Source organism: Octopus bimaculoides, chromosome 5 (genome assembly GCF_046866305.1).
Source record: "Octopus bimaculoides isolate indiv1 chromosome 5, ASM4686630v1, whole genome shotgun sequence".
NCBI classification, from domain to species: Eukaryota; Metazoa; Mollusca; class Cephalopoda; order Octopoda; family Octopodidae; genus Octopus; species Octopus bimaculoides.
The window spans coordinates 80,195,136-80,222,342 of NC_142932.1; the positions used below are offsets into that span (position 1 = coordinate 80,195,136).

A 27,207-nucleotide genomic window follows, 5' to 3' on the forward strand; every position below is an offset into this window, starting at 1 on the left:
GTAAAGAGACAGAGAAAACAAACACAAATAAACTCTCTCAACTCAACTACCTCTCCTTCTTTCTCCCACCCACCATATTGTATCTACCCCAGGACTACCAGTAACCACTTTTCCGCAGTCTTTTTTCCCAGGATGTCAGAACTGGAATTCCCACTCCAGCCAATTCTTTTCCAACAGCCAACAACTTGTAACTGTTCATTGGTAGTTACTTCAAGAAGGAAAGATTTGTCTTCTGTCGATTGGAAGCTACAGAAACCAAAGATAAATACTACTGTGAAGGAACAGGCAGACAAGTAGAACACTGCATGTTAAGGAACTTCAGCTAGGGTACAGTAAAACATCATTGAGAATCAGTATATGAAAAACTGAAACTATAATTTGATATCTATATCCCACTCTGCTGAGGCATTTTATTATTTTTTAAGCTCTTGGTCATGGGGGAAGGGACTGTGGCCTTCACTTTCAGATACCCATAAAACATGAATACAACCTCAGAGACAACCAATATCACAGTCACTTTCCAGGAACAGGCTGAAGAGTGGAAGAAAATGCAATATGCCCAAAGTGTCATATTGTTACCCATACAATAAAACCACTATCAGCTGGCATGCACAATGCTGTTCATAGTTAGGTGAAGCTTGTTTTGCAACCATGTGGTTTTGGGTTCAGTCTGACAGCAAGGAAGCCATCACATCCACATGAATGTGCATCAACATCAACATCTGTTCTCCATGCTGGTATGGGTTGGACAGTTTGACAGGAGCTGACAAGCTGAAGAGCTGCCTAGGCTCCATGTCTATTTTGGTATGCTTTCTATGGCTGGATGCCCTTCCTATTGCCAACCACTTTACAGAGTATTCTGGGTACTTTTATGCAGCACCGGCATGAGAGTGTTAATGTGGCACCAGCTCCCAGGACCATTCTTGGTAAACCTAGATGTCATCTTCAATTTGTCAACTTGTTTAAGCAGCAACATCATAATATGAAAGCTTGTTTTAACAGGATTAGGAATGCTCAGCCGGAGAAGGATGCAGGAGACATGCCTGTAATCAAGGACAACCACGCTTTTACTTAGCTTGACACGTCTTAGCAACATTTCAGGATTGTCACTACTTGAGCAAAACAGAATGATGTTGACACATCACTGGTTGCTTTGCACTTTTGAAAATCTGTGGAATAAAAAAAAAAATCTCTTACTTGAAAGACAGATAAGAATTGGCAAATGGAATAGCACCCAGTTGTAAAATCCTACCTCAAATAACTCCCCTTCTAGCCTGTAGCGTAACAAAATGTACATTAAACAAACAGGACAACAGTCCAACTTTTTTACATGCTACAAATGACAGGCTTAAGAAGACAATGCATTAAAAATCTACAGCCATCTCTCATAATTGAGGATGAATTGGTATTAGTATAAACCACACTTTAGTTTGTGGTTTTAGGTTCCCACTGACATAAGCTACTTCTGAACCCTCCCAACCTTGACCCAGTATATCATTCATGATGCTTTACCACTTCACCTAGGGAGGGGAAGACAGAGAACCATACCAACACTGGGTGGCATATTATTTCACAGATCCTTAAAAGATGAAAAGGCAAAGTAGATTTTGATGGATTTTGAACTCTGAGTAAAGAAAACTCAAACAAATGTTGCAATGTAATCATCTGACACTAATGACCACCTTATGATCATTATTACTACTTACATTAAAGCAGTGAGCTGGCAGAATTGTTAGCATGCTAGGCAAAATGTTTAGAGGCATTTCGTCTGTCCTTGAGTTCTGAGTTTAAATTTTGCTAAGGGCGACTTTGCCTTTCATCTTTTTGGGGTTGATGAAATAAGTACCAGCGAAACACTAGGGGTTGATGTAATCTACTAGTTCCATCCCCATAAACTTTCAGGCCTTGTGCCTTTAGTAGAAAGGATTATTACTACTTACACTACATTCTTCTTTAGCCATGTCAATGGTTTTCGGTGAATTCATGATGAAATTGTAACAGGATTCACCATATTTCAGCCATTGATTAGGACAATCTAGAAGAGAGAAAATAATGAATTTATTTAAAGAATCACCACAACATGAATATAACTAGAAATTGTCAGCAATAAAATATAAATACAAGTAGCCTTGTTCATCAATGGTTCATTCATCACTGATCTGGGACAATACATTCAATATTGTGAACCACATTACGCTTGCCATGGATTGATCTGTGATAACATGGGTAGGTGACCAGTCAAAGATTCTACTTGTATTGCAAAACTGCCTGCTCCTCCAAATCAGGCATAGGTAACTTGCTTCAAGAAGCAGGCTACATGAGACATGGTTAATCAATCAGATGGACTGCGCTACTAAAAAATTCAAGATAATTTTAAAGTGGCATGCCATTCAGAAAGTACTGCAGGCTATAGTTTGCCATGACTGTACTGGATCTTTTCCATCTCAAGCACAGATTTTTTAATGAATTTTTAAAAAATTAAACACTTTGAAACTTCAGATACTGGTCGAATGTGTCATGTAGAAAGAGGGTTTACTCTTAAAGTTTTTGACAAAATTTTGTATTTTAGAAGTTATTTCATGTTAAAGTTGTCATATTTGGGTAATTTTAACCAATCAATGTTTATTTAGCTGAAGAAAGTTACTGCTACTGTTTGCGAACAACAACTTCCGGCTCATTATTTTTAGAAAATTATTACTGAGACAGACCAATGACAGAGCCTATATGTGGTTGCATGACCTGCTAGAAAAAGTAGCCAAACATTTTATATACAGAATAGAAAAACCTCTGACACATTCAACCAGTATCTGAAGTTTCAAACTGATTCAGTTAAAAAAAATTAATTTAAAAAATCTGTGACTGAGATTGACAAGATCTGTGAAACTACTCTCGTACAACACTGGATATTAGCCATAATATGTACCGAGTTCCCATAACATTTTCTATTTATTTCATACGGAAATTTGAATAAATTACGCTAGTCAAGAGAATCCCAATATTTGGAATATGGATACTTGCTATCTTTTATTCTTTCAACTTTTCTTTAACTTTAGCGGCTTCATCATTCAGTGAAGAATATTGTTTTAACCACAGGATAGCTCTGATTGTAATGGATCTGTGAGAAAAGGTGTTCCAGCCATGACCATTTTGTCTTATTCTTTTCTAGAAGTAATGAATTCCTAAGTGAACATAAAATAATGTAAACTTGCTTTATTTTTTTTTTCTTGAAGACGGAAATTTCATTTTTCTTTTTGTCAGGAAGATTTGGTTGCTCTTTCTAGCAATTCGAACGACCAGGTAAAGGCTCTCTCGTTGCCTCATCTCGTTCCATTTGTCACCTGTTGTTTAGTCCTGAGTTGGATCTGATTGAACAAATATGATCAAAGACATCCCAACTGTGACCATTCCGTCTTTCTTCCCAGACATAATGGACTCTACGTGTAAATCACAGGAGAGAGGTTTTTCTACTGTGTATATAAAAAAGTTTGGCTACTTTTTCTAGCAGGTCATGCAACCACATACAGGCTGTCGTTGTTCAATCTCAATAATTTTGTTGTTATTTAGACTCAAGTCAACCCTGATACAGCAAACCTATTGTCACAGACATTCCAGCCTTCAGCAAACCATCTTTTTAGGGATAATCTAGGACATTACATACAATAGGCATGTGATTTAAGTATGGGGATACTTTGGCTGCTATTTTTAGTGTATCAAGTGACCAGGTAGAGGCTCTTTCATTGGTTCAATTGCGTGATGAGATTTTTTTATACATATATGTATGTATATATATCATCAGCAGAAGTTAGAGAGTAAGTCAAAAGCTGAGAGTTTTGTGTATTGGCACTTATCAAATACAAATTTGGCCATTGTCACTCTGTGACTTCTGCCTATTATTAATGTGTGTGTGTGTGTGTGTGTGTGTGTGCACATTATATATATATATATATATATATGTTGCTATAAAAACATCTCTGGTTATTAAAGAAAGATTTTGTTAGAGGAGATTTTCAGTTTAAATCTTTCTGTTGTTGAAGATTCATCATTTTGTCAACGGACCTGGAAGTTATTGGTCGCAAACTGCAGCAGTAACTTTCTTCAGCTGAATCCATGTCACTGATTGGTTAAAATTATCCAAATATGACAACTTTAACATGAAATACCGCTTCTAAAATACGAAATTTTGTCAAAAATGTTAAGAGTAAACCCTGTTCTACGTGACACATTTGACCAGTATCTGAAATTTTAAAGTGTTTAATTAAAAAAAATTTATTAAAAAATCTGTGCTTGAGATGGAAAAGATGCACTGTACTAAACCTAACCATATAAAAAAAAAAGCAAAACAAGAAGAGGACTAGGCAGCGCTAATAAAAGACATTCAATCCATGGTTGTCTCTTTTCTTTTTTTTTAGTTACTCTGTTACTCTTTGATGAAGACCAGCTCTGTGCACCCACTTTGTAATGAATATATTGGAGAAGTGTTCAAGAATATTCTATTGGTATCGAAACATTACAACCAAAATCTTATAATCCTAAAAATACAGTGTAAAAGATACTTACCAGCAAGTGTCTGCAATGAAAAGCAGGCTAGGAAGACCAATATCAGTGGCATTGCCAAAGACGGCATTTTGAAATTACTAATAGTTACTTCTGAAAATATAAAAGATAGAATACTAAAGTTTACAATATATATATATATATATATATATATATATATATATATATGGGAGAATGTACGAAAAAAACAACAACAGACGAGGACAGGTGGTGTAAACAACAAAAGGGTGTATTAGTATGACGCTCAGGAATACGGAAAGTCTTTAACGTTTTGAGCTACGCTCTTCAACAGAAAGAATACGGAGACAAGGAGAAAAACACGGAGAAAAAAAATTGAATAGTGTTCAGTCAGCGGTCAATCATAGTATATATATATATAAACTGATATTAGTAAAATAACTCATTAAATAGAGAATTTGACCTTTGGAGATTGATCCAGAAATGACACAAGAATGTAAGAGAGAATATGGCCCAATAAATGAGAAAGGTGGATGGATAAGTTCATTAGATTGTGAGAGGAGAATGACAAATGGGAGTACAAGTAAATATAGTATGTGTAATAAGGGTGGAAGTGAAATGAATAGTAGATATTAGGACAAAGAAGGTGAAAGAAAAAAAAGTGAAGAACAGTAGTATAATAAACCTATAAACCAAAGGTTCTCAACCATTTTTTATCTATGGACCCCTTGGATTACTATTTCATTCTGGTGGACCCCAATAGCCATCCACTGTTTAAAAACTAGTTTTACAGAAACTTCTTTCAAAATTCGTTAAACTTGTCTAAGTTGAACTATGTAAAATGTTAGAGAAAGAAGCCTAGCTGTTTCTAGCAATACATCTCAAGCAAAATTTTTTCAGGGGCCCTTACAATACTGTTGTGGATAACTAATTTAGGATTTTGTTGTGTGACCCTGCAAAATCTTATATGGGCTCTCAGGGGCCATATAGACCCTGGTTGAAAACTCTTGCAGTAGACAGATCAGAAGATAAGATGATGTGTGGATGGGAAGGGGGAAGAGAAGGAAATAGAGTGATGCATATGGGAGTGGCTATAGTGAATAGAGGACAAATATAAAAGTGGTGGTCATCGACAAGATATATGAGAGGGTGTTAAAAATTAGATATGGCAGTCTTAAGACGTAGTTCAGAGAAAAGGTGGGGGAGATAACTGGATTCACAGAAAGAGGTAATGGATGAAATGATGGAGAAAAAGTTAACTGTAAAGATTTTGGTAGGAAAAGTTCTGCACAGAGGATCATGCGAACAAAGACAACATACGACACTAAAAGGATTAATCAAGGTTATCCCTGCATTGAGACTGAGGTAAACATTGTTGAACAATGTTTTAAAAAACTCAACTAAAGACAAAAGAGACAATTTTATAATAAAGAATCATTGAGCCACTATGAACACAGCAAAACAGTCATTTGGTAACACTGTGATGATAAAAACCTGTTTCTAAACCACAATAGGTGTAGATAATTTGTTAAAACAGGTTTACAATATAAATATTGATTTATTCCCACTTGAACACAAAAGTAAATATAAAGATTTTACTGTTGATGAAATCTAACTTAATATCATTATCATTGGTTTAACATACATTTTACATCTTTGGTATATTATGTATATCTCTGCTTTTAGAATAGGTATACAACATTCCTATGTTGTAAAAGGGTTGGCATAAGAAAGGGCTTATTACTGTTAAAACAATGTCTTAAAAAGTTCTCTTGCCCAACTCCCACTAGTATTAAAAGGCAGACATAAAAAACAATGATAATTGCTATGTACTGGAGAAGCCTACAATTCATAACATTCCATGTGGTACCAATATTATTCCCAGGTATGTTCGAATCATAGATAGAATGCATTGTGGTATTTTATTCCCACTCTCTTAACTCTTTTGAGATCAAATCCCATCAAGATCAACACTGCCCTTTATCTTGGTGACATGAATAAAACAATAACAATCTGGAGAGTGGATTTGGTAGAACTGTTAAAAAGTTAGGAAAGATGCCTTGCAATATCTATTGTAGATCTTTGCATTTTGACAGCAACACCTGTGATAGTATTGTGCTATAGCAAGGAAAAGGCTACTGATGTGGGCCAGTGGCCTTTCCCTTGGGTAAACATTGATGTGGGAAGGGGGAGACTTGTATGTATGGCCAGATGCTGGTCTTCTTCAAAAATCTTGTTCAATCCTACACATATATGTGCAGATGCAATCTTGACTGACAAAGGTCCTATAATGACAGCTGTTAAGTACCTCTTGCTACCAAATCACAGTTTTTTTGTTTTTTTTTTAACTTTGCAGTATGCATTTGATTTAGATGCCTTAACTGCAGTATAAGTCAGCTATGAAACCAGTGGGATTGAAACTTAAATTACATAGTCGCAAAATTTCTTAACCACACTGGCATGCCTACACTCATCTTAACTGCAGAGCCTTAAAAAACAGATGACACGAAATACAAAGGTCCTTCTCAAGACATAAGCTCATAAGGTTGGTTTCTAGGATTGCTTACTTTTGCCAGCTGAGTGGACTGGAGCAACGTGAAATGAAGTATTTTACTATAACAAAAAAAAAAAACAAAAAAAACAAAAAAAAACACCCAATCAAGGGATTGAAACCACAATCATATGATCATGAGTGCAACACCCTAACCTGTAAGCCACATGTTTTCACATGTCCTAAAGTTTAGAATAATTTCATTCACAAGAGTTTCCAATGTTTTTTGTCAGAGATTTCTCCTCTACACTGAACTAGTTGGGCACCAGTGTAAAATTTCTGTTAGTGGTCTGTGTTGCTGTATGTTTGTTAGCCCCAAGTAAGTTCTGATCTAGTATATCTATAATAAAATGCATGACCATCTCATTTTTTGAGGAATATGTAGGACTACATTATCTAAATTTTTCATTTATGAAGACAGAAGGTTTAAGGTAGTGAACTGACAGAGTTATTTGAATATTGGATAGAATACCTTGTGGTACTTAGTCCAGCTTTCTACACAGAGGGTCAGTCAATGTTGACCAACAGTGACCCCTATACTCTATTTCTACACATGGCACAAGGCCTGAAATTTCAGGAGAGGGGATTACATTTCACTGGTACTTAATTTATTGATCCTAAAAGGATGAAAAGCAAAGTCGATTTCAGTGGAATTTGAACTCAGAACAAAGATGGAAAAAATACCACTAAGCATTTTCACCAGTGTGCTAATGATTCTGCCAGCTGACCACCTCAGTAATAATAATCCTTTCTGCTAAAGGCACAAGGCCTGAAATTTGGGGGAAGGGGTTAGTTGACCAGGTCGACCCAGTACACAACTGGTACTTAATTTATTGCCCCCCCCCCCACCACCACCAAAAGGATGAAAGGCAAAATCAACCATGGTAAAATTTAAACTCAGAACATAGCGATGGGCGAAAATACTGCTAAGCACTTCATCCAGCATGCCAACAATTCTGCCAGCTCACCATCTTCTTCATAATATTGATAATAATAATAATGGCTTCAAATTTTGCCACAAGGGCAGCAATTTGGGGGAGGGGACCAGCCAATTACATCATCCCCAGTATTCAACTGGTACTTATTTTATCGACCCCGAAAAGATGAAAAGCAAAGTTGACCTCGGCGGAATTTCAACTCAGAACATAGCAACAGGCGAAATACTAAGCATTTTGCCCAGCGTGCTAATGATTCTGCCAGATCACCACCACCATAATAATAATAATAATAATAATAATAATAATGGTTTCTAATAATTTAGGCACAAGGTCAAGAAGGGATAGTTAATTGTATTGGTCCCAACAGTGACTGGTACTTTATATTACTGATCCTGAAAGAATGAAATGCAAAGCTGACCTCAGCAGATTTGAATTCAGAATGTAATGAATTGGAACAAATTTGCAAGTCCAACAACAACCAAAGCAAAAAAAAAAAGAAACCTAGGAAAGCAAGAAATGTATTTAGTAGAGAAATTAACTTTATCTTATGATAAAAAAAAAACAATGGCTCTAGCAGAATATGAACCCTAGACTGCATGATAAATAATCCAATACCATAATTTTATCTCAAAAGTTGTTATGTTTACTGAGCTTTACAAGACAAGGTTATGAGGTCAAAAGCATTAAAATTACTGAGCTGTACCTCCACTCCATGTAATACATTTATTCCTGGTCAGTATTTGTCTTGTTCAGGAGTTCTCAACCATTTTTTATCTTTAGACTCCTCTGATTATTATTTTATCCTGGGACTCCCATAGTCATTCGATGTTTAAAAACTAGTTTTAGAGAAACTTCTTCCAAAATTCTTTTTTTTTTTTTCACACATTAACTTGTGTAAGTTGAACTATGTAAAATGTTTCTTGCAATACATGCATCATCATCATCGCTGTTTAACGTCTGCTTTCCATGCTGACATAAGTTGGAGGGTTGACAGAGAACTGGTGAGCCAGAAGGCTGCACCAGGCCCCAATCTGATTTGGCAAAGTTTCTACAGGTAGATGCCCTTCTTAATGCCCACCACTCCAAGAGTGTAGTATGTGCCACCAGCATGGGAGCCGATCAGGCAGCACTGGTATTGGCTAAGCTCGAATGGTGCTTTTTATGTACCACCAGCACAGGTGCCAGTTAGGTGGCACTGGCATCAACCATAACTATAATGTCACTCGGTTCAACAGGTCTTCACAAGCACAGCATATTGCTCAACAATTAAAGGGTGCTTTTAAACGGGCCACAGGTTCCCTCCACTTCTTCACACAACTGTCCTCATCCATGTGCATCACATGACCATACCAACACAGTTGTCTCTCTTGCACACCATAACTGACGTTTCTTATGTCCTACTTCCCTCTCAGGGCACTTACACACTGTTGTGTATGCACACTGACAGTAGACATCCAGTGGAGCATACTAACTTCATTTCTTTCAAACCTATGCATGTCCTCAGCAGTCACAGCTCATGTTTCACTGCTGTGTAGCATGGCTGTTCACACACAGGCATCATACAGTCTAAAGTGACCAGCAGGAGCTCTCTGACCTTTGCCCAGGCTATCATTCTAGCAGCTATTCTCTCAGAGCAGCCACCCCAGCTACTGACTTGGTCACCTAGGTAACAGAAGCTATCAACTACTAGTTTTTTCTCCTGGCATGTGATGGAATCTATTTTTTGTACATCGTCAGTGTTTATTGCTCCTGTGCATCTGCCACACACAAAAACTATCTTCCCAGTTAACCTTCCTTTGATATTGTTGCACTTCTTATGTGTCTATAGCTTACGCCAGGTACATCTTATGGAGTTACTACCTACACCTTTTCTACAGATCAAGCAGGGCTATCTATCTGAAGGGATTTGTGATTTGTTTGCCTTCCTACTTACTAAGACTTTGGCTTTTGCGAAGTTAACTCTAAGGCCCTTCAATTCTAGACCTTGCTTCCACACCTGAAACTTCTCTAGCTCTGGCAGTGACTCAGCTATTAGAGTAAGGTCGTCTGCATAGTGGGTCTCCTAGGATTAGCCTGTCTTGAATTCCTCTGTTATTGCCTGGAGGACTATGATGAACAAGTGGAGGCTAAGGACTGATCCTCGGCAAACCACTGAATTCTTTGTTATACTCGTTGCCAAGCCTCACCTAACAGACAGCATCCCTGTACATGGCTTGTTTCTGAGATATCCCTGATGATGTAATATCCCATACTCTGGGATATCCCAGAAACAGCTGTAAGACTTTGAATTTTTTCCAATAAAAATAATGTATATGACTTGAGACGTTTGGCTTGCCTTAACATTTGTTGATCTCTTTAACAATTATATATCCACTATATCAGAAATCTGCAATGGCTCCATAACTACCATCTTGGCTACAGCCCTGGAGCCCTAGTAATCCATTACAGCACTTATTTAGTATACCTAATCATTTAGATCACCTGTGAACTAAACCCCCATACTTTGTATATATATATATATATATATATATATATATATATATATTTAGTTATACCAATGGTTCTTCAGCAACAACAAATTCAGTGGCTATTACCAACTTCAGGCCATGACAGACAGAGAGCATGTTCTTAAAGCAAAGAATTTGAACTTATAGAGACAATATTTACATATCGCCTGAGGAAACAACTAAATCTCATAATGCAAGAAAATAGTTGCATAATCAAGTACCTACAAGCCTGGAGAACTACATTTTGTAGAAACGATTGTAGTGATTGAAAATAAATGTCCAACTGTACTCCTTGTTGACTCCAAATTTTTTTCAATCTTATACATACATAGAGAGAGAGAGAGGACACACACACACACACACATATATATAATTTAAGATAAACTTGTAAGCAAATTTGCCATGTAGTGTCATATAGATTCAGATTTATTATTAAAGTACCCATACTATACATTTTATCACTGGTACTGTGCTGATACTCAAAAGCAAAGCAGTTCTCATTGGCTCACTTCACCCAGTTATAAATAGCTTAAATGGTGGAACAAGAAACCTGACCATATCACCCCCTAAATATTAATGTGCATACAGGACACAGGACAAGAAATTCAATGACACTAGATAACTTTAGAAAACAAGATTTAGAATAAGACAGAAAGGAATTGAGAAAAAGAGAGAAAAAAGAAAAAGAAAGCATGAAAGCAAGAGTGAACAATAAAAGCCTGTTCATTTGAATTTTCATACCCCACCTACGTTCATATACTTGCTTTTATTATTCATTATGAAGTTTAGGAATTCAAATAAGTTAGCCTGGGAATCTAGAGAACTAATGGAGTTAATTATGATGAAAAACTTAATATTTAAACAACAACACCAACAGCCATTGCCACCAGTAGCATTATTATTTTCTTATTACTTTTTATTATTCCACAAAGAAATTGTCTATAAATGTGTCACTGTTTAAGAAGCTACACTTCTTGAATGACTCCCACCACCACTCCACTCAGTTAATTAGTGTTTCTTGTCATACATGGAATTTTCCCACCAATATGGCATGGTTGAAGTATGTTTTGTTTAACCCATTAGCGCTTAAACTGGCCATACCTGCTCCAAATATTCTACCTGCTTTACGTTCAAACTGACCAGATCCAGCCTCTCGCACTTACCCAACAATGTTGTTGTTGTTGGCACTCCGTTGCTTACGACGTCGAGGGTTCCAGTTGATCCAATCAACGGAACAGCCTGCTCGTGAAATTAACGTGCAAATGGCTGAGCACTCCACAGACACATGTACCTTTAACGTAGTTCTCGGGGATATTCAGCGTGACACAGTGTGACAAGGCTGACCCTTTGAATTACAGGCACAACAGAAACAGGAAGAAAGAGTGAGAGAAAGTTGTGGTGAAAGAGTACAGCAGGGTTTGCCACCATCCCCTGCCGGAGCCTCGTGGAGCTTTAGGTGTTTTCGCTCAATAAACACTCACAACGCCCGGTCTGGGAATCGAAACTGCGATCCTGTGACCGCGAGTCCGCTGCCCTAACCACTGGGCCATTGCGCCTCCACTTACCTAACAATATCCCTCTAAGAATAAACAATCACATTATCAAAATCTTTAAGTTATGAGACAAAGCATGATTAATTCAAAACCATGTGATTAAATAAGCTTCACACTTGACTGAGTCATTTGAATGTTAAAGGGTTAAAGTTTGAGGGGCCAGTTTCTTAACTCATGTTAATATTTTTACTCACTCATTCATTTTTATCTATGCTTTTCAATAGGTTGGATGGAGACATTTGAACAGTGTTTTATACCTGCATTTTATTCTTGCCACCAAACTTCACCTGCTTGTTAAAGTAAGGGATTTTTCTTTATTTCACTGGTCTTCTCAAGCACACAGAGCTACAAGACATTATTTAAACAGAAAGAAAAGTATGACATCATTATTCTGTTCAAGTTGTGTCATGTGAGGACATGCAGAGTATCAACACACACACACACACATACACAGTGGGCTTCCATAGTTTTAACCTACCAATTTCATTTACGAGGCATTTGTCAGTCTAAGGCTGTAATACAAGACATTTGTTGAAGGTGCCACACAGTGAGATGGAACTCAAAACCAAGCGGTTTTGAAGCAAAAACTATGAAGGCATTGCCTCAACATGGCCAGAGTCCAATGACTGAAACCTGTAAAAGAATATCTGATGGCAGTTCACTGTTTGATAGCTAACATCCAGCAACATCCAATATGGAGATGGTTACAAACAGCTTTACAATGATGAGAGATTATGTCATTAATAGAATGATGGACTCCACGAAATTAGTAATACACTTTTATATCTCATCTCACTTAGGACCTTCTGTTTATATGACTTTTAAAATCTTATAGGATATTGACACAGTTTGTTTGTTTGTAAAGTTTTTCTAGCTATTCAATTGGGTTTTTTTCACATCTAGAATGTTGGTAACAGCAACACACCATGCCTTGGGTCCTCAACTTAAGAAGTTGCAGGAGTGACACATGGCATGGCTTGCGAATGTTTAGATCTAGTGGAGCCCATCCCTCTAAAGGTTTGGCCACAACAGATTGAGAGAGAGGAATTGACCCAGTATAGGATCAGTATTTTTTTGACCCCTAACCCTAATCCTAAGCTCAGCATGGTTTGAACATAGAGCACAGGGAGCTGGAACAAACATTTTAATGCAATCTACCTGATGCTCAAATAACTCAGCCAATTAGCTATTTTAACCAACTACATACTATACTGTGGCCCCTGAGTATGAAAACTATAGAAAACTTGTTTTATAATAAACCTCAAGATATAAGGGTGATGTGATTTCAAGCTTTGAATTACTTTCAATTTTTGAGAAAAATGGCTAGTTTCACTTGGTTCTGCATGTGTGTGCACGTGCATGTGTGGGAATTTAAAAGTATTGTCTTGGTTTCAGTTGTACAAATTGAGCAATTACTGGAAAGATGGATGCACAGAGGTACCCCAATCTTATTTAGTTGCTGCAGAACAACAAGCATTGTCCTCTGATGCAGCTATATAGAAAGCTTTGAAGGATGCCTTAAGTATTTATATCTTTTTATGTGATTTTTAAAGATCAAAGGTTTGTTTTGATAGATGTATATTGCAGTGTAAAGTTGGGATTATAACTTCACCAGAGTGGAGTTCATGGAATTTCATTCAATGATTTCATTAAGTTGATGTTTACTACTTTAATATTAGAATGAACTTTATGCTCTGAGTTCAAATTCCAGAGGTCAACTTTGCTTTCATCCCTTGCAGGGTGATAAATTAAGTACCAGTTAAACACTGGGGTCAATGTCATTGACTTATCCGCTCTCACAAAATTGCTGGTCTTGTGCCAAAATTTGAAATCAATATTGAAAATATCTGAAATCAATATGAACTCAAACTCTTTATGTATCTAAAACTGTTTTTTGGTAAATATTTTGGATTAAAAATGAAGTTGAGAAAGGAAATTGAAAAATTTGATTTCAGGAGTAATTATTTCTGGAAGATCAAAAAAAATTTTAATTCAGTATTTCACAAAGTTGTTTAAAATGTTCAGTATTCTGAAGCTAGCTTTTTCTTTTTTTTTTTTTTTTTTTTACACATATTCTAAGAATAAAGGGAATAAAATTGGTAACTGTAGAACTAGCTGACAAGATTAGTAACTAGAGTGAGGGGATTCTTGGTTGGTTTCTAAAAGTTTAAAGTTGAGGACTCTGAAATGAATTTTATCAGAGGATTTAAAGTTTATTTTGGAGAAGAAAGAAAGTGCTTGTCCTTTCTGTGAGTGTTATTTTTCAATATATGCAAATATTTTTTCAAGATCACAGAAAGACTGAAAGCCCTGGATACAATATACCCCTCAACAACCGCTTCTCATAGGCCTCGGTGAAAGATCACCATGTAGGAAAAAAAACAGACAACTTTCATTAAAAAATGATCAACTAGCTGAGAGTCATTGATGATTTGGAGCTGAACAGCAACAAAACCCTGACAAATAATGATTTTTTTTTTTTTTAGACGACATAAATCTTAGATTTGAGGTAAAAAAGTATAGTCTATTATATTGACCACAGTACTTAACTGGTACGTTAATTTTATTAACCCTGAAAGAATAGAAAGCTAACTTCAGTAGGATTTGAACTCTGCAAGTATTAAAAAGACAAGGAAAATATGAAAACAACAGTTTTCTTGCTGCAAAAGTAGGCTAGAAAGTAAAAGGAGGAGGAAGCTGGATAAGAGAGTAGCACAATCATTTTTAAAGGTATCAGTACCACTCTGCATAGTTTTTTTTCAAACTGGTAGTAGTGATATAAGTAACTTTCAGTCAGGGTATAGACTTCCTCCACTGTTCTGTCTATCCTGTCCCACCACAATCTTGGAATATCTCAAGTGATATAAAGAGACATGAAGTCAAGTGGAGAAGCTGTTGGATATCATTCAGATAAAAAGGTCATGCAAATAATGATGTTAGGTAGAAAGTCAAAGGTTGGGAGAGAGAGAGAGAGCGAGAGAGAAACAAATAGAGGGAAGGAGAGAGAGAATCAGAAAAAGAGAGAAAGAAGAGCGGTGGGGGGGGGGGGGGAAAACAAAAATAGCGTATTAAAAATGTGTGTTAAATATGTACGTGTGTAAGTGTATGCAAAATTACATAAATCTTTCAATGTAAATGGTTCAGGCCATGTGTTTGATTGCATTGAATGGCAGTGTCAGGTTAACCTAAGACCTGTTAGTGGAATTCAGTTAAGAGAAACTGTATGGAAGCCTTCTTCATGGACTGTAAGTACATTTGTAAGAACAAGCTTTGTCACACACACACAATATCGGGCTGGTTCTGCCTAAGTATTATATTAAGGATACAGCAAGGTGGCAAGCTGCCAGAATCATTAGCACACTGGGCGAAATGCTTAGTGGTATTTTGTCTGCCGCTACGTTCAGAGTTCAAATTCTGCTGAGGTTGACTTAGCCTTTCATCCTTTCGGGGTCAATAAAATAAGTACCAGTTACACACTGGGGGTCGATGTAATCAACTAGCCCACTTCCCCAAAAAATTTTCAAGGCCTTGTGCTTAGAGTAAAAATAATTATATTAAGGAAACACATGTTTGTGAAATACTTAGTCACTTATGCTCCAATTCAATGCACAGGTAGTTCAGTTCATCAAACACCTGGAATATTTGACAAAAACTGACAAAGGATTTATAATTGAGTGCAGATGTGTCAAATTATTTTGCTGACTTTGTATTGGAAGGAAGCACCCATGTGGTGCTTCCCAACTGCATGGTTCCAGGTTCAGTCTCACTGCATGGCACTTTGGGCAAATGTCTTCTACTATAGCCTTGGGCTGACCAAAGCCTTGTCAGTGGACTTGGTAGATGGAAACTAAAAGACTGTCACATATATATATGTGTGTGTATGTGTGCGTGTGTGTGGTGGGGGTGTTTGTCTCCCTATTACTGCTTCACAACTGGTGTTGGTATGTTTATGTCTCCGTAACTTAGCATTTCAGCAAAAAAGACTGATAGAATAAGTATTAGGCTTAAAAAAAGTCCTGGAATTGATTTATTCAACTAAAACTATTCAAGGTGGTGCTCCAGCATGGCCACAGTCAAAATGACTGAAACAAATAAAAAAATACCATACATATGTATTTCATGTGAGAAATGGGGCAAGTTAAAATAAAACTGTTCAGGACAGGAATGAGAATGCTCAAAAGAGTTGGGGTACAGACACAATTATCTATGAAATAGATCCAAATATGTGACTAGATTTTTTTAGACATTTTATTCAGGAGGGAACAAATACCATGAGGCATTAATGCCCTAACTAGCAGGACCTGTAAATATTTCATGGAATTAACAGTAAACTTATTGGGTTATTTCTAAAAATTTTATCCAAAAAACCTGAAGGCGTAGCCTGTGTTGTGTCTGTGTCAAAAGATAGTTGTTCATCTGCTAGTCATTGAAAAGTGAAGTTAAATTGGAATACCATGAATACTTAATGCACTTTATATACTTTATGCACAATTTTATAGACTTAATACACAGCACTCCCTCTCTTTCTCCCTCACTCTTTGCCTTATCCACTTTTCTCTCTCTTTTTTTCTTTTGCTCTTTGCCTTTCCTTTCAACTAATCACGTGAAAGCATTACAGATGGGCTAAGTAATGGAGAAAAAAAAATTACACATTTCATTCACCCCTCCCCCATCCCCCCTCACCTTTCAATCCACCTGCCCGCTACCCTTTCAACTAATCACATGGAAGCGTTATGGTTGTGCTAAGTAACAGAGGAACAAGTAGAATTGTTATAAGATGGTTTTACCCCTATTTTCCAAGATGGAATTTAAGGTAAAAATTCAAAATCCAACAGAAACAGCAAGAATATGTCAGCAACAAATAATGATAAAGTGTCATAATTTAAATAAAATGTAGTTAGAGTGAGGAAAATAAGTTGTGTAATGTTTTGAGCTTGAGCCCTTTATCAAAGAAAGGAAAATAGAGTTCTGAGTGGTGTGATTCATGAGGCCTCCTAATACGCTCATAGTCTTGAACTACAATCTCTAGGTTTCTAGGTTGAGGTGGAAACTTGAACAAAGTACTGTAATCAGTGAAACACGCATTAACTGCACTAAACTACTTCCTTTTACGTACAGAGACAAGTTGTAGCTACAGTTAGATAGACAGAGGTCAGCTAGAATTAAGTGCCTGCGTCTTTAACATCCACCACAATGTTAATTCAAAATGTAAAGAGATCAACATTAAATACTGAAATATGTTTGATCTAAAGTACTTCAGATTTATTTCAGTCAATTCACAATTTTCTACCAGAAAATTTTTTTTAAAAATGAGATATAGGAACAGGTGTCGTTGTGTGGTAGAAGTTTGCTTCTCTACCACATGGTTCTGGGTTCAGTCCTTCTGCGTGGTACCTTGGCCAAGTGTCCTCTACTATAGCCTTGGGCAGACCAAAGCCTTGCGAGTGGATTTGGTAGACAGAAACTGAAAGAAGTCCATCATAAATATATATGCATGCATGTGTGTATGTCTTTATGTGTATGTTTGACTCCACCACTGTTTGACAACCTTGTAACTAAGCAGTTCAGCAAAAGAAACCAATAGAATAAGTTCCAGGCTTAAAATAAAAATAAATACTGAGATTGGTCAATTTGACTAAAAATTCTTCAACACAGTGCCCCAGTATGGATACAGTCTAATGACTGAAACAAGTAACAGAAAAAGTTCACTATGTGGTTGCTTGCCCTACTAGAAACAGCAGCCAAGTTTCTCTCAAATCACTTCCTAATGTTTATAAAAAAGAGAACAGTTTGGTAATGTCGTGCCCTAGATATACTGTATATAAAAGAAAAGAAAAAAGAAAATGGGATGGTCAGGTCATAACTGCAAATACCTTTGATTATAGGAGCCTTCTGTCAAGAATAACCAGGTATTTTTATCAATATATTTTTTTACTGCTTTGTTAGAAAAGGGCAGAAGCCAATGACCCTTTTCAGTGTCTCTAAGGCAGATGGAAAGGTGGAAGTTATCCTCAGACCACAGAGCTGAATTGAATGCTTGCAATAACGTGGATGGCATTAATGACGCCCAATGGACCAGGTAACAGTGTTAAGCTGGGTGACAGATTGCCTGCAAGCGAAGAACAGGAACAGTCCATCTGAAATGTAGTTTCCATCAATCAATTTACACTCACAAACCTTTAGTTATTCTCAAGTTATGATAGAAGATACTTACCCTAGGTATTATCACTCAGTGGAACTGAGCCCAAAACCATTTTTAAGCAAATTTCATAATCACACAACTAAATGCCATTAAAAGACAATTCCTATAATCAAATATAAGTATTACTTAACTAATTGCTACCTGTCCACATTTAACATGAGGTGGAGGTGGTGACATTTCAACCTTAACAGTGACAAGGAGTAAAGTATCAATTAGGAACAAGTGAAAGTGTTCAATTTACAACAGATATTACTACTGTTTAGTAAATAGACAGCTAACAGTTCAGCAAATTCTGTATTGTGCTGACAAATTAACAAAAGTCAGCTGCAATTACAAGCACAGACAGAGTTGTGTGGTTAAGAAATTCACTTTTCTATATGTAGTTTTGGACCTAGTCCCATGTGTGGCAGTTTAGGCGTGTATCTTCTATTCTAGCCTGGGGTTGACCAAACAAAGTAAATAAATTTGGTAGATGGAAACGGAGAAACTTGCTGTGTTTGTGTTAGTATATACATGCGTGTGTCAATGTATGTATATATAAATATATGTGTGTATGAATGTCTATATATAGACACGCTTCTCCAAAAATTGGTAGCCTAGAAGCAGTGACATTACTTTCACTTCCTTGTCAACACATCATCCACTAGCTTTACATATTGAAAGATGTTGGGAATAAGAAATCCCTTATTTGAAAAAAGTTAAGGGTTAATGACAGAAAAAGTATCTGGATGTAAAACAATACCTCAATAATATACATGTTAGCAAAGAAAAAATGCATGTAAACAAACAAATGAACAAAGAGGTGATGGCTGATATTTAACTTTTTATATATATATATATATCTGTAGTAGGAATATTCAGCAGTCCGATCACTATATTTATGTTGCAACTCACTAGACTATTACCCACATGATCAACAAAATCTGGCCAATCATGACTACATCTAGAACTGGCTACAATAATAACTCAAATTTTTTAATGCCTTTCTCTCTCAGCCTATCCATCAGTTTATATTCAGTACTTCTTAACTACTTGACAGAGAGCATTAAGAAGACACCAAAGGAGACAGCCAAAAGAGATGTCACACAGCAGCTAAACAATAATGATCTGCGACAGCAACACAACAACCAGCAGCTAACTTTCTGATTACTATTACAATTACACCAAGAATAATAACATTCAAACTTACTCAACATGTCATTCGTTGTAATGACGTTTGCTTTTTGTTTAAGGGAAGAATAAAAATTTTGTTATCAAAAATCCAAACAGATCTTTGTCGTTTCATAACATATCACTTAAAAAGTACTGATTTATTATTATTATTATTATTATTTTCTTGCTTTTTTTCTTTTGGCTTTTCTTTCCAAGATTTACATCTCTTACTCAAATACATATACACACACACAACATTCAACGTGCTTAGAAATGAAGGGAAAAGTGCTCAATACATATAGTGTGTATTTTACGTTTGAACCTGAAGCTTCTTGAATTGTTACTCTGACTTTCATACTGCTGATTATTCAAATGATTGAACGAAAGCAGAATGACGATCTATTGATATATTTACAAATGTGTTTAGTTACATTTTGTCATGCCGCTTCTTTTCTTCAACATTTATCAACACCAAACTCAGATTAAAGACTCATGTGGTGAGCTCTTCTATGAAGAACAATGCCTCAATGGTCGATCAAATGAATTACCTACTCATTGAATGAATGTGTGTCTGAGTATTTCAAATACATGTACCCAACATACAGTATTTAATCATGTATAAGCCACATACCTAATTTAATGTTAAATCTTGGTACAATATTTTTCTTTCATAGCTTTAGCTTTGCTCTGTGTATAAGTCACACCTCAGTTTTGTCCGTTAAAAATCAAGTACAAAATAGAGTAACTTATACACAAGCAAATATGGTGGCTTTGAAGCAAAATCAATATGATGTAGTGTATGACAAGGCTGGACTTTTATTTTACAGGTACAATTCATCCAGTGTGCTTCAACACAGTTTTTATCTATGCAAATTCATTCACAGGGCTTGGTTCAACCCAAAGCTAAGATAAGGCATTTGTCTAAGACGTCACACAGTGAGACTGAATCAGGGATCTTGTGATTGCAAAATAAATTTCTTAGCAACTCAGCAAATTTTTTTTAAATGTTTAACTCTAGTGGAGGGGAAGTCCTCCTGTCCCTTTTGCAGGGCCTCCAAAACAGGTGGAAAGTTATCCTTTGACAAGGAACTGGGTCTGACTACCGGCATCAAAGTGGACTCCACTAACAGAACTTAAAAGCCTGGTGATGGTGTAGAACTGGGAAATTTATTAAGTCTAGTTACAACTGGAATGCCACTGATCATAGAGCTCACTTAAATAATAACAAAAATCTGGATAGGAAGGGGTGAAATATATATAAAAAACTTTAAGAAGATTCCTCCACCCCACCTCCTGAATTGGTGTTGAACACAGAGTTTAGTCATGTGTTTGTATAAGAACTGAAGAGGAAGAAAATAAAGAAAACAGAAATATATATGTGTGAATTACCTTCTCATAATAAAGTAGACAATGTTATTTACAGCTTTATAAACTTGTATAGATTATATGTATTCGTGTGTATAGGTCTGAATAGGAATACAATAGTATGTGTCTGCTTATATGGTGTGTGACTAGATATAATACTGCATAGTTTTGTCTACCTATGTATGAATATATAGGATATTGATAAATTACTATTCACAGATAAGAATGAGAAGTCAACACAAAACATTTTATGGAAGAGCAAGTAAAAAAAAAAAAAAAGCGAAGTCAGTAACTAAAACAGGAAACCAAAAATAACTTATACACACTTGATAGTTGTGTATATTTATGTGTGTATTTTTATTTGTGTATGTCAACAAGTCTAATCAGTATATTTTTTTTTCTTTTATTTGTTAAAGTCAATTGACTGTGGCTATGCTGGAGCACTGCTCTGAAGTGTTTCTGTCGAACAATACAACCTCAGGACTTACTTTTAAGTCCTAACTCATATTTTATTGGTTTCCTTGCTGAACTGCTAGGTTACAGGGATGTAAACACACCAACACTGGTTGTCAAGCAATGATGGGGGACAGACACAAAGACACACATATATACGACAGGCTTCTTTTAGTTTCCATCTACCAAATCCACTCACATGGCTTTGGTCAGCCCAAGGCTATAATAGAAGACTTTTGCCTAAGGTACCACACAGTAGAACTGAACCTGGAAGCATGTGGTTGGGAAGCAAGCTTCTTACCACACAGCCACGTATACATATGTAATATAATGGATGGGTATAGATTCTATAAAGTAGTTGGTATTAGGAAGGATATCCTGCTGTGGAACCATGCCAAAATAGACATCAAAGTGTGAAGCAGTACTCCAACTTCGTGGATCCTGTCAAGCAGCTCAAGCCATGCCAGCATGGAAGATAGATATTAAATGATGATGATATAAGTATGGTTGAACATATGTGCATGAATGTTGAAATTACATTCCGCAACTTTAGGGATGACAACAGGAACAACATTTCACTGTAAAATGCAACCTCAAATAAGTTAGCATTCAACCCATACCAGCATGGGAAAATGTATGTTAAATGAACAAACATATACATTTTAATAATTTAATGTCAACTTTCCTACGCATGCATGGAGTAGAGAGAATTCATTCAGGCAGATTTTCTATAGTTGGATGTCCTTCCTGTTACCAGCTCTCAACTGTTTCCAAGCAAGATAATATTTTCCAATTGCAAGACATGACTTTCACAGAATATTTGAAACAAGCAACCTCACTTGTATGGTGATGATGTTTATTTACAACCATCAGGTCAACAAGGGTACAAATCAAGGATATGACATAAATGCACACACACACACACATAGCTTCTTTCATTCCCATTTACCAAATCTACTCACAAGGCTTTGGTCAGCTATCTCACTTGCCCAAGGTGCTGTGCAGTGAGGCTGAACTCAAGATCATATGATTGGGAAGCAAACTTCTTAACCACACAGCTATGTTTGCACATAGATGTGTGTGTGTATGCCCAACCAATGCCAGCATGGAAAACAGACATTAAAAGATGATGATATATAGGGGTTGGACAAAATAATGGAAACACCTAGCATCATAATTTTGAAATGTCTATAAAACCATCAAAAGCTTGTTTATTTTTATGATTTTTGATTAATTACTTGTGTTGCTTAATATGTTTTGCTAAAATTGCTGTTTCTTTTCAGATATCATCAGAAAAAAGGTAATTAAAATTCCTTAAAATGACAAATCTATTGGACTTTCAAAGAGGTCAAATTGTTGGTGCTCACATGGCAGGTGCTAGCATAATGAAAACAGCCGAAATGTTAGGAACCAAAACTTTCAGATAGGGACTGTCGGACTTTTATGCGAATTGTTAGAAAGGATCCCAAAAGTACAGCTCCAAAAATTACTGCAGAGCTTAATGACCACTTTGAGAACTCAGTTTCCACAAAAACTGTTCACAGGGAGCTGCACAAAGCCGGCTTTCACAGGAGGGCTGCAATCAGAAAACCACTGCTTTCAAAAACAAACATTGCAAAGCGTCTAGACTGGAGTAAAAACCTACAGAATTGGTCCCTAGAGCAGTGGAAGAATGTTGTTTTCTCAGACGAGTCATCTTTACCTTATTTCCGATCACGTGCCAAGTATACATGTAGGGACAGCCAAAAGAAGCATTTGATCTAGACTGCCTTCTTCCAACTGTTAAACATGGAGGAGGATATATGTAAGAGTATATATATATTGGGCCATTCCATATATAATGTTTTTTTTTTTTTATACTTCTATCATTTTTCAGAATTAAGATAAAGTTCTTTTTTAATCTAAAATATACTCTCCATTTTCTACAATGCCTTTCCATCTATCTGGTAGACTTGCAAGGCTCCTCTTCCAAAATTCACTTGTCCTTGACAAAAAATACTCTTTTAATACTGTTCTGACCTCGTCTACAGAATTCATATTTTTCCATCCAAATGATTTTGAAGACTGCGGAATAAATGATCAGATGGGGATAATGTCTGGCAATTATGGTGGGTGGGGCATCGTTTCCCATTCAAACTGCTCCAGCCTTTGGAATGTCATCCTTGTTGTATGTGGCTGAGCATTATACTGATGGAAGAACACCTTTTGTCTTGAAGCCAAAGATGGTTCTTTTTCTTCTAGTGCTGACTTGAATGACTGGCCAAATGACCAAATCTAAGCTTCTCTACTAGTTCCTCAACAGTTACGATAGGATTTTGTTCTACCAGAGTTTGCAGGATGTTCTCATTGAGCTCTACAGATCTTCCAGGATGAGGTTCATCTTCTAGGCTGTAGTTTCCAGCTCAGAATTTCTAGAGCCACCATTGACACTGGCTTACGCTTATTGTCCAATCCCCATATACTGCATTAATATTCCTTACACTTTCCGCTGCATTGTTGCCTTTATTGAACTCATAAAGCATAATATGCTGAAAATGCTCCTTTGTCACTTCCATTGTAGCTTTGAAAAAATAACTGTTAAAATCAAACTGCACTCTTCAAAATTTGCACTAAGAATAAGTACAAGGTAAAAAGTACTACTTGCTTATAGAGCAAGTTGATGTGGGTAGTTTATATCATTCCCCTCCAACTTTTAGTTCATGTAATTGAAAAAACTGCATTATTTATGGTATGACCCAATACATATGTATGTGAAGGCACAGCTGTGAAGTTAAAGAAATTCACTTCTCAACCAACAGTATTTCTACTTTTCTTACTGCAAAGCATCTCTACTTAGTTGTTCTGTTTGTCTTTCATAGACTAAAGTTCATTCTGCTTAACTAATATTTTAATATTTATAAATCTTGACAATTAGCAGTGTATCACAACATTTATAAGAGATTTCTTCATCATTATTGTAGCCCAAACAGTTCTTTTGTTGATGTAAGCTGCTGCCATACTATAGAACAATGGCACTTAAGTTTGAATTGATATTTTTTTTTCCATGTAGACCAATAAAAATCTCTCTTTCTAAATCTCCACTTACTTGCTGGAGTTGTTTCTTTTTGTACTCGGAAGATAATTCTGCTACCTTCATTGTCTCGCAGATGTTTTAATGTTCATAAATTCAAATGATTTGCCTGGCATCACAACAGTCATAAGAAATTTCAATGCTATTTTAGCATGCGGTCTTCTGCAGTATCTGTAGTCTACACTGTGAAATGACCTGATCTGGGTTAGGGTTAGGAACACTGATATTACAGATCGGAAATTCAGAAGGCCAAGGTGTGTTTGTGCCTCGTCATGCCTCCATAAGATATGTTAATTAATAGCAAAGACAAATACAGTGAATACCTGTATAGTATTTTGGGAGTGATAAATACAATTTTCTTATTTTCCTGTTATTTTGGCATTTTTATTTATTTCCCCATCTTGTAATTATTAATTTTCATTGGGTAATTCTTCAACAATAACTCTTATCATTATTGATGGATTGGGTACTCTTGTATATTTATAAAACAAACAGAAGGGTAACATGACAGACATTTGGTTTAAAAGGAAGATGGGATGGTTACATTCAAAATGCTCTAACAAAGACTGGATGGTCCCAGATGAAATGCTTTCAAAAGAAGAAGAGACAGACATGATGGAATGTTAAAAAAAAAAAAAGAGGAGAATGGCCGTGTGGTTAAGAAGTTGGTCTCTCAATATTGTGGTTTCAAGTTCAGTCTCATTGCAAGGCACCTTGAGTAAATGTTTTCTATTATAGCCCTGGGCTGACAAATGCCTTGCGAATGAATTTGATAGATGTTAACTGTGCAGATATATATGTGCATTATATTATATAAGAGAGAGTGTGTGTGTGTGTGTGTGTGTGTGTGTGTGTGTGTTATTGTTTGACAAGTTTATTCACATCCTCATAACTTGGAGGCTGGACAAAATGAGACTGACAGAAAATACACAATATAAAATTAATACTGGGGTCAATTTCACTGACTAAACACTTCAAGGCAGTGTTCCAGCATGGTCGTAATCGAATGACTGGAACAATAATATATAGTAAAAAACATATTTTCATGTCAGCACACAAATGAATCAGATACATTTTGCATTTCAAAAACTTCTTATTTCAGACACTGAAGTACAGGATGTGCCACACACACAGGTTTAAGACAACATTAAATTGTCACTGTAAAACACTTAAGTCATTTCTGTCAATATCACATTATATTGATTACTGTCTGTATTCATGTAAAAGCATAGCAGTTATTTTTAATAAATTGACAGAGGAGGATTGCAAGTTCTTTCTCTAACTAGAGTGACATATTAATAATCAATGTTCACATGTGATGACAAGATCAATTTTTTTTTTTTTTTCCTGACCCATGTCTAGTTTATCTCATATCAACATAAATATTAAAAGTAGAAATTAAATTTGATTTGCTACAAAGTCACTTTAAGATCTAAGAGACAGTGTGTGCACATTATACATATGTGTGTGTGTTTATATTATATATGTATATATATATATATATATATATATATATATATATATATATGTATATATATATATATATATATATATACATACACACATACATACATATATATATATACACACATATATATAAGAGACAGTGTGTGCACATTACATATATATGGTTCCTGGTTCAGTCTCACTGTGTGGCACCTTGAGCAAGTGCTTTCTATAACCTCAGACTAATCAAAGCCTTCTGAGTGGATTTGGTAGATGGAAACTGAAAGAAGTCTGGTGTGTGTTTATATATATATATATATATATATATATATATATATATAGTGTATATATGTATGTATTTGTGTGTCTGTGTTTGTCCCTCCACTACTGCTTGACAACTGAGTTGGTGTTTACATCCCTGTAACTTAGCGGTTTGGCAAAAGGGACAGAATAAGCACAAGGCTTACGAAGAATAAGTTCTGGGGGGTCAATTTTCAGTGCTCCAGCATGCCTGCAATCAAATGACTGAAATAAGTCAAGGAGTAAAAGAACATAACGTCCATCCTCCTTCCAAGAATAAAGAATTGTAATGTCCTCATTCCATGCTGGTATAGATTGGATAGTTTGTCAGGGGCTGGCAAGGCTGGAGCCTGCACCATGCTTCTGTGTCCGTTTTGGCATGATTTTTACGGCTGGATGCCCTTCCTAATACCAACCACTTCACAGAATGGGTTGAGTGCTTTTTATGTGGCACTTGCAGTCAACAACAGTACACAGTAACATCCATGAAAGTGGTAATCCAAGAATTCTAAAGTTCCAGTGGTAATCCTGGTGGAATTCCGTGATAAGATAGTCACTCCTTGGGAGATGGCAATAGTCCAAGACATAGGTCGGAAAGGAGATGAGAGTTCAAAAGAGGAAGAGGTTCAATCATACAGGGCAAGCTTCATACTCACACCTGTACTTGCCCCCCCCCCACCACATCTTTGTCAGACAACTGTTATCTCGCCTGCCATCCATGCCTTCAGCCAATTCCTCCCTCCTCCAGTCAGTTCAACATACAGTAACTGTTAATTCAGACACGTTCTTTTCCCTCTTTCTCTCTCTCCTCATCTATCCTTATCTGTAGAAGTCTCAAAACATTCAAAGACTTGCCCCATTTTCCCAGAGCATTAAACTAATACACATTATTTGCTGTTCTTTCACTTCATCTTCGTGTATATTTTTGGAGATATAGATATATATATATATATATATATATATATATATATATATATATAGATATGTGTGGAAGAGAAAAATGGTCTATGCAACAAGTAGTAGAAAAATTCAGCAGATGGCATCCCAGTTCTCGTTTAAGTCATTCTGTCATCAGACTCCTGAATATGTTTAAAAGAACAAGCAGTGTTATGGATGATAATCATTCAGGGCAGCCTGCCATAACTGATGATGTGAGAG

At 36.2% G+C, this 27,207-nt stretch overlaps 1 protein-coding gene across 4 annotated transcripts in view; it reads right to left on the reverse strand.

Annotated features, from left to right (window-relative positions):
* LOC106874959 (contactin) overlaps nt 1–27,207 on the reverse strand; it is a 98,646-nt gene that overhangs the window by 64,116 nt on the left and 7,323 nt on the right. For 2 of the 4 annotated variants that reach the window (XM_089352503.1, XM_089352504.1), the window contains exons 2-4: nt 12,319–12,406; nt 4,558–4,647; nt 1,941–2,035 (exon numbers count right to left, since the gene is read on the reverse strand). In XM_089352503.1, coding sequence (XP_089208629.1) covers nt 1,941–2,035; nt 4,558–4,624 — 162 coding nt within the window. In that variant the 5' untranslated portion in view covers nt 4,625–4,647; nt 12,319–12,406. The remainder of the gene's footprint in view (nt 1–1,940; nt 2,036–4,557; nt 4,648–12,318; nt 12,407–27,207) is intronic. The other 2 variants (XM_089352502.1, XM_089352501.1) reach the window with 1 other exon arrangement.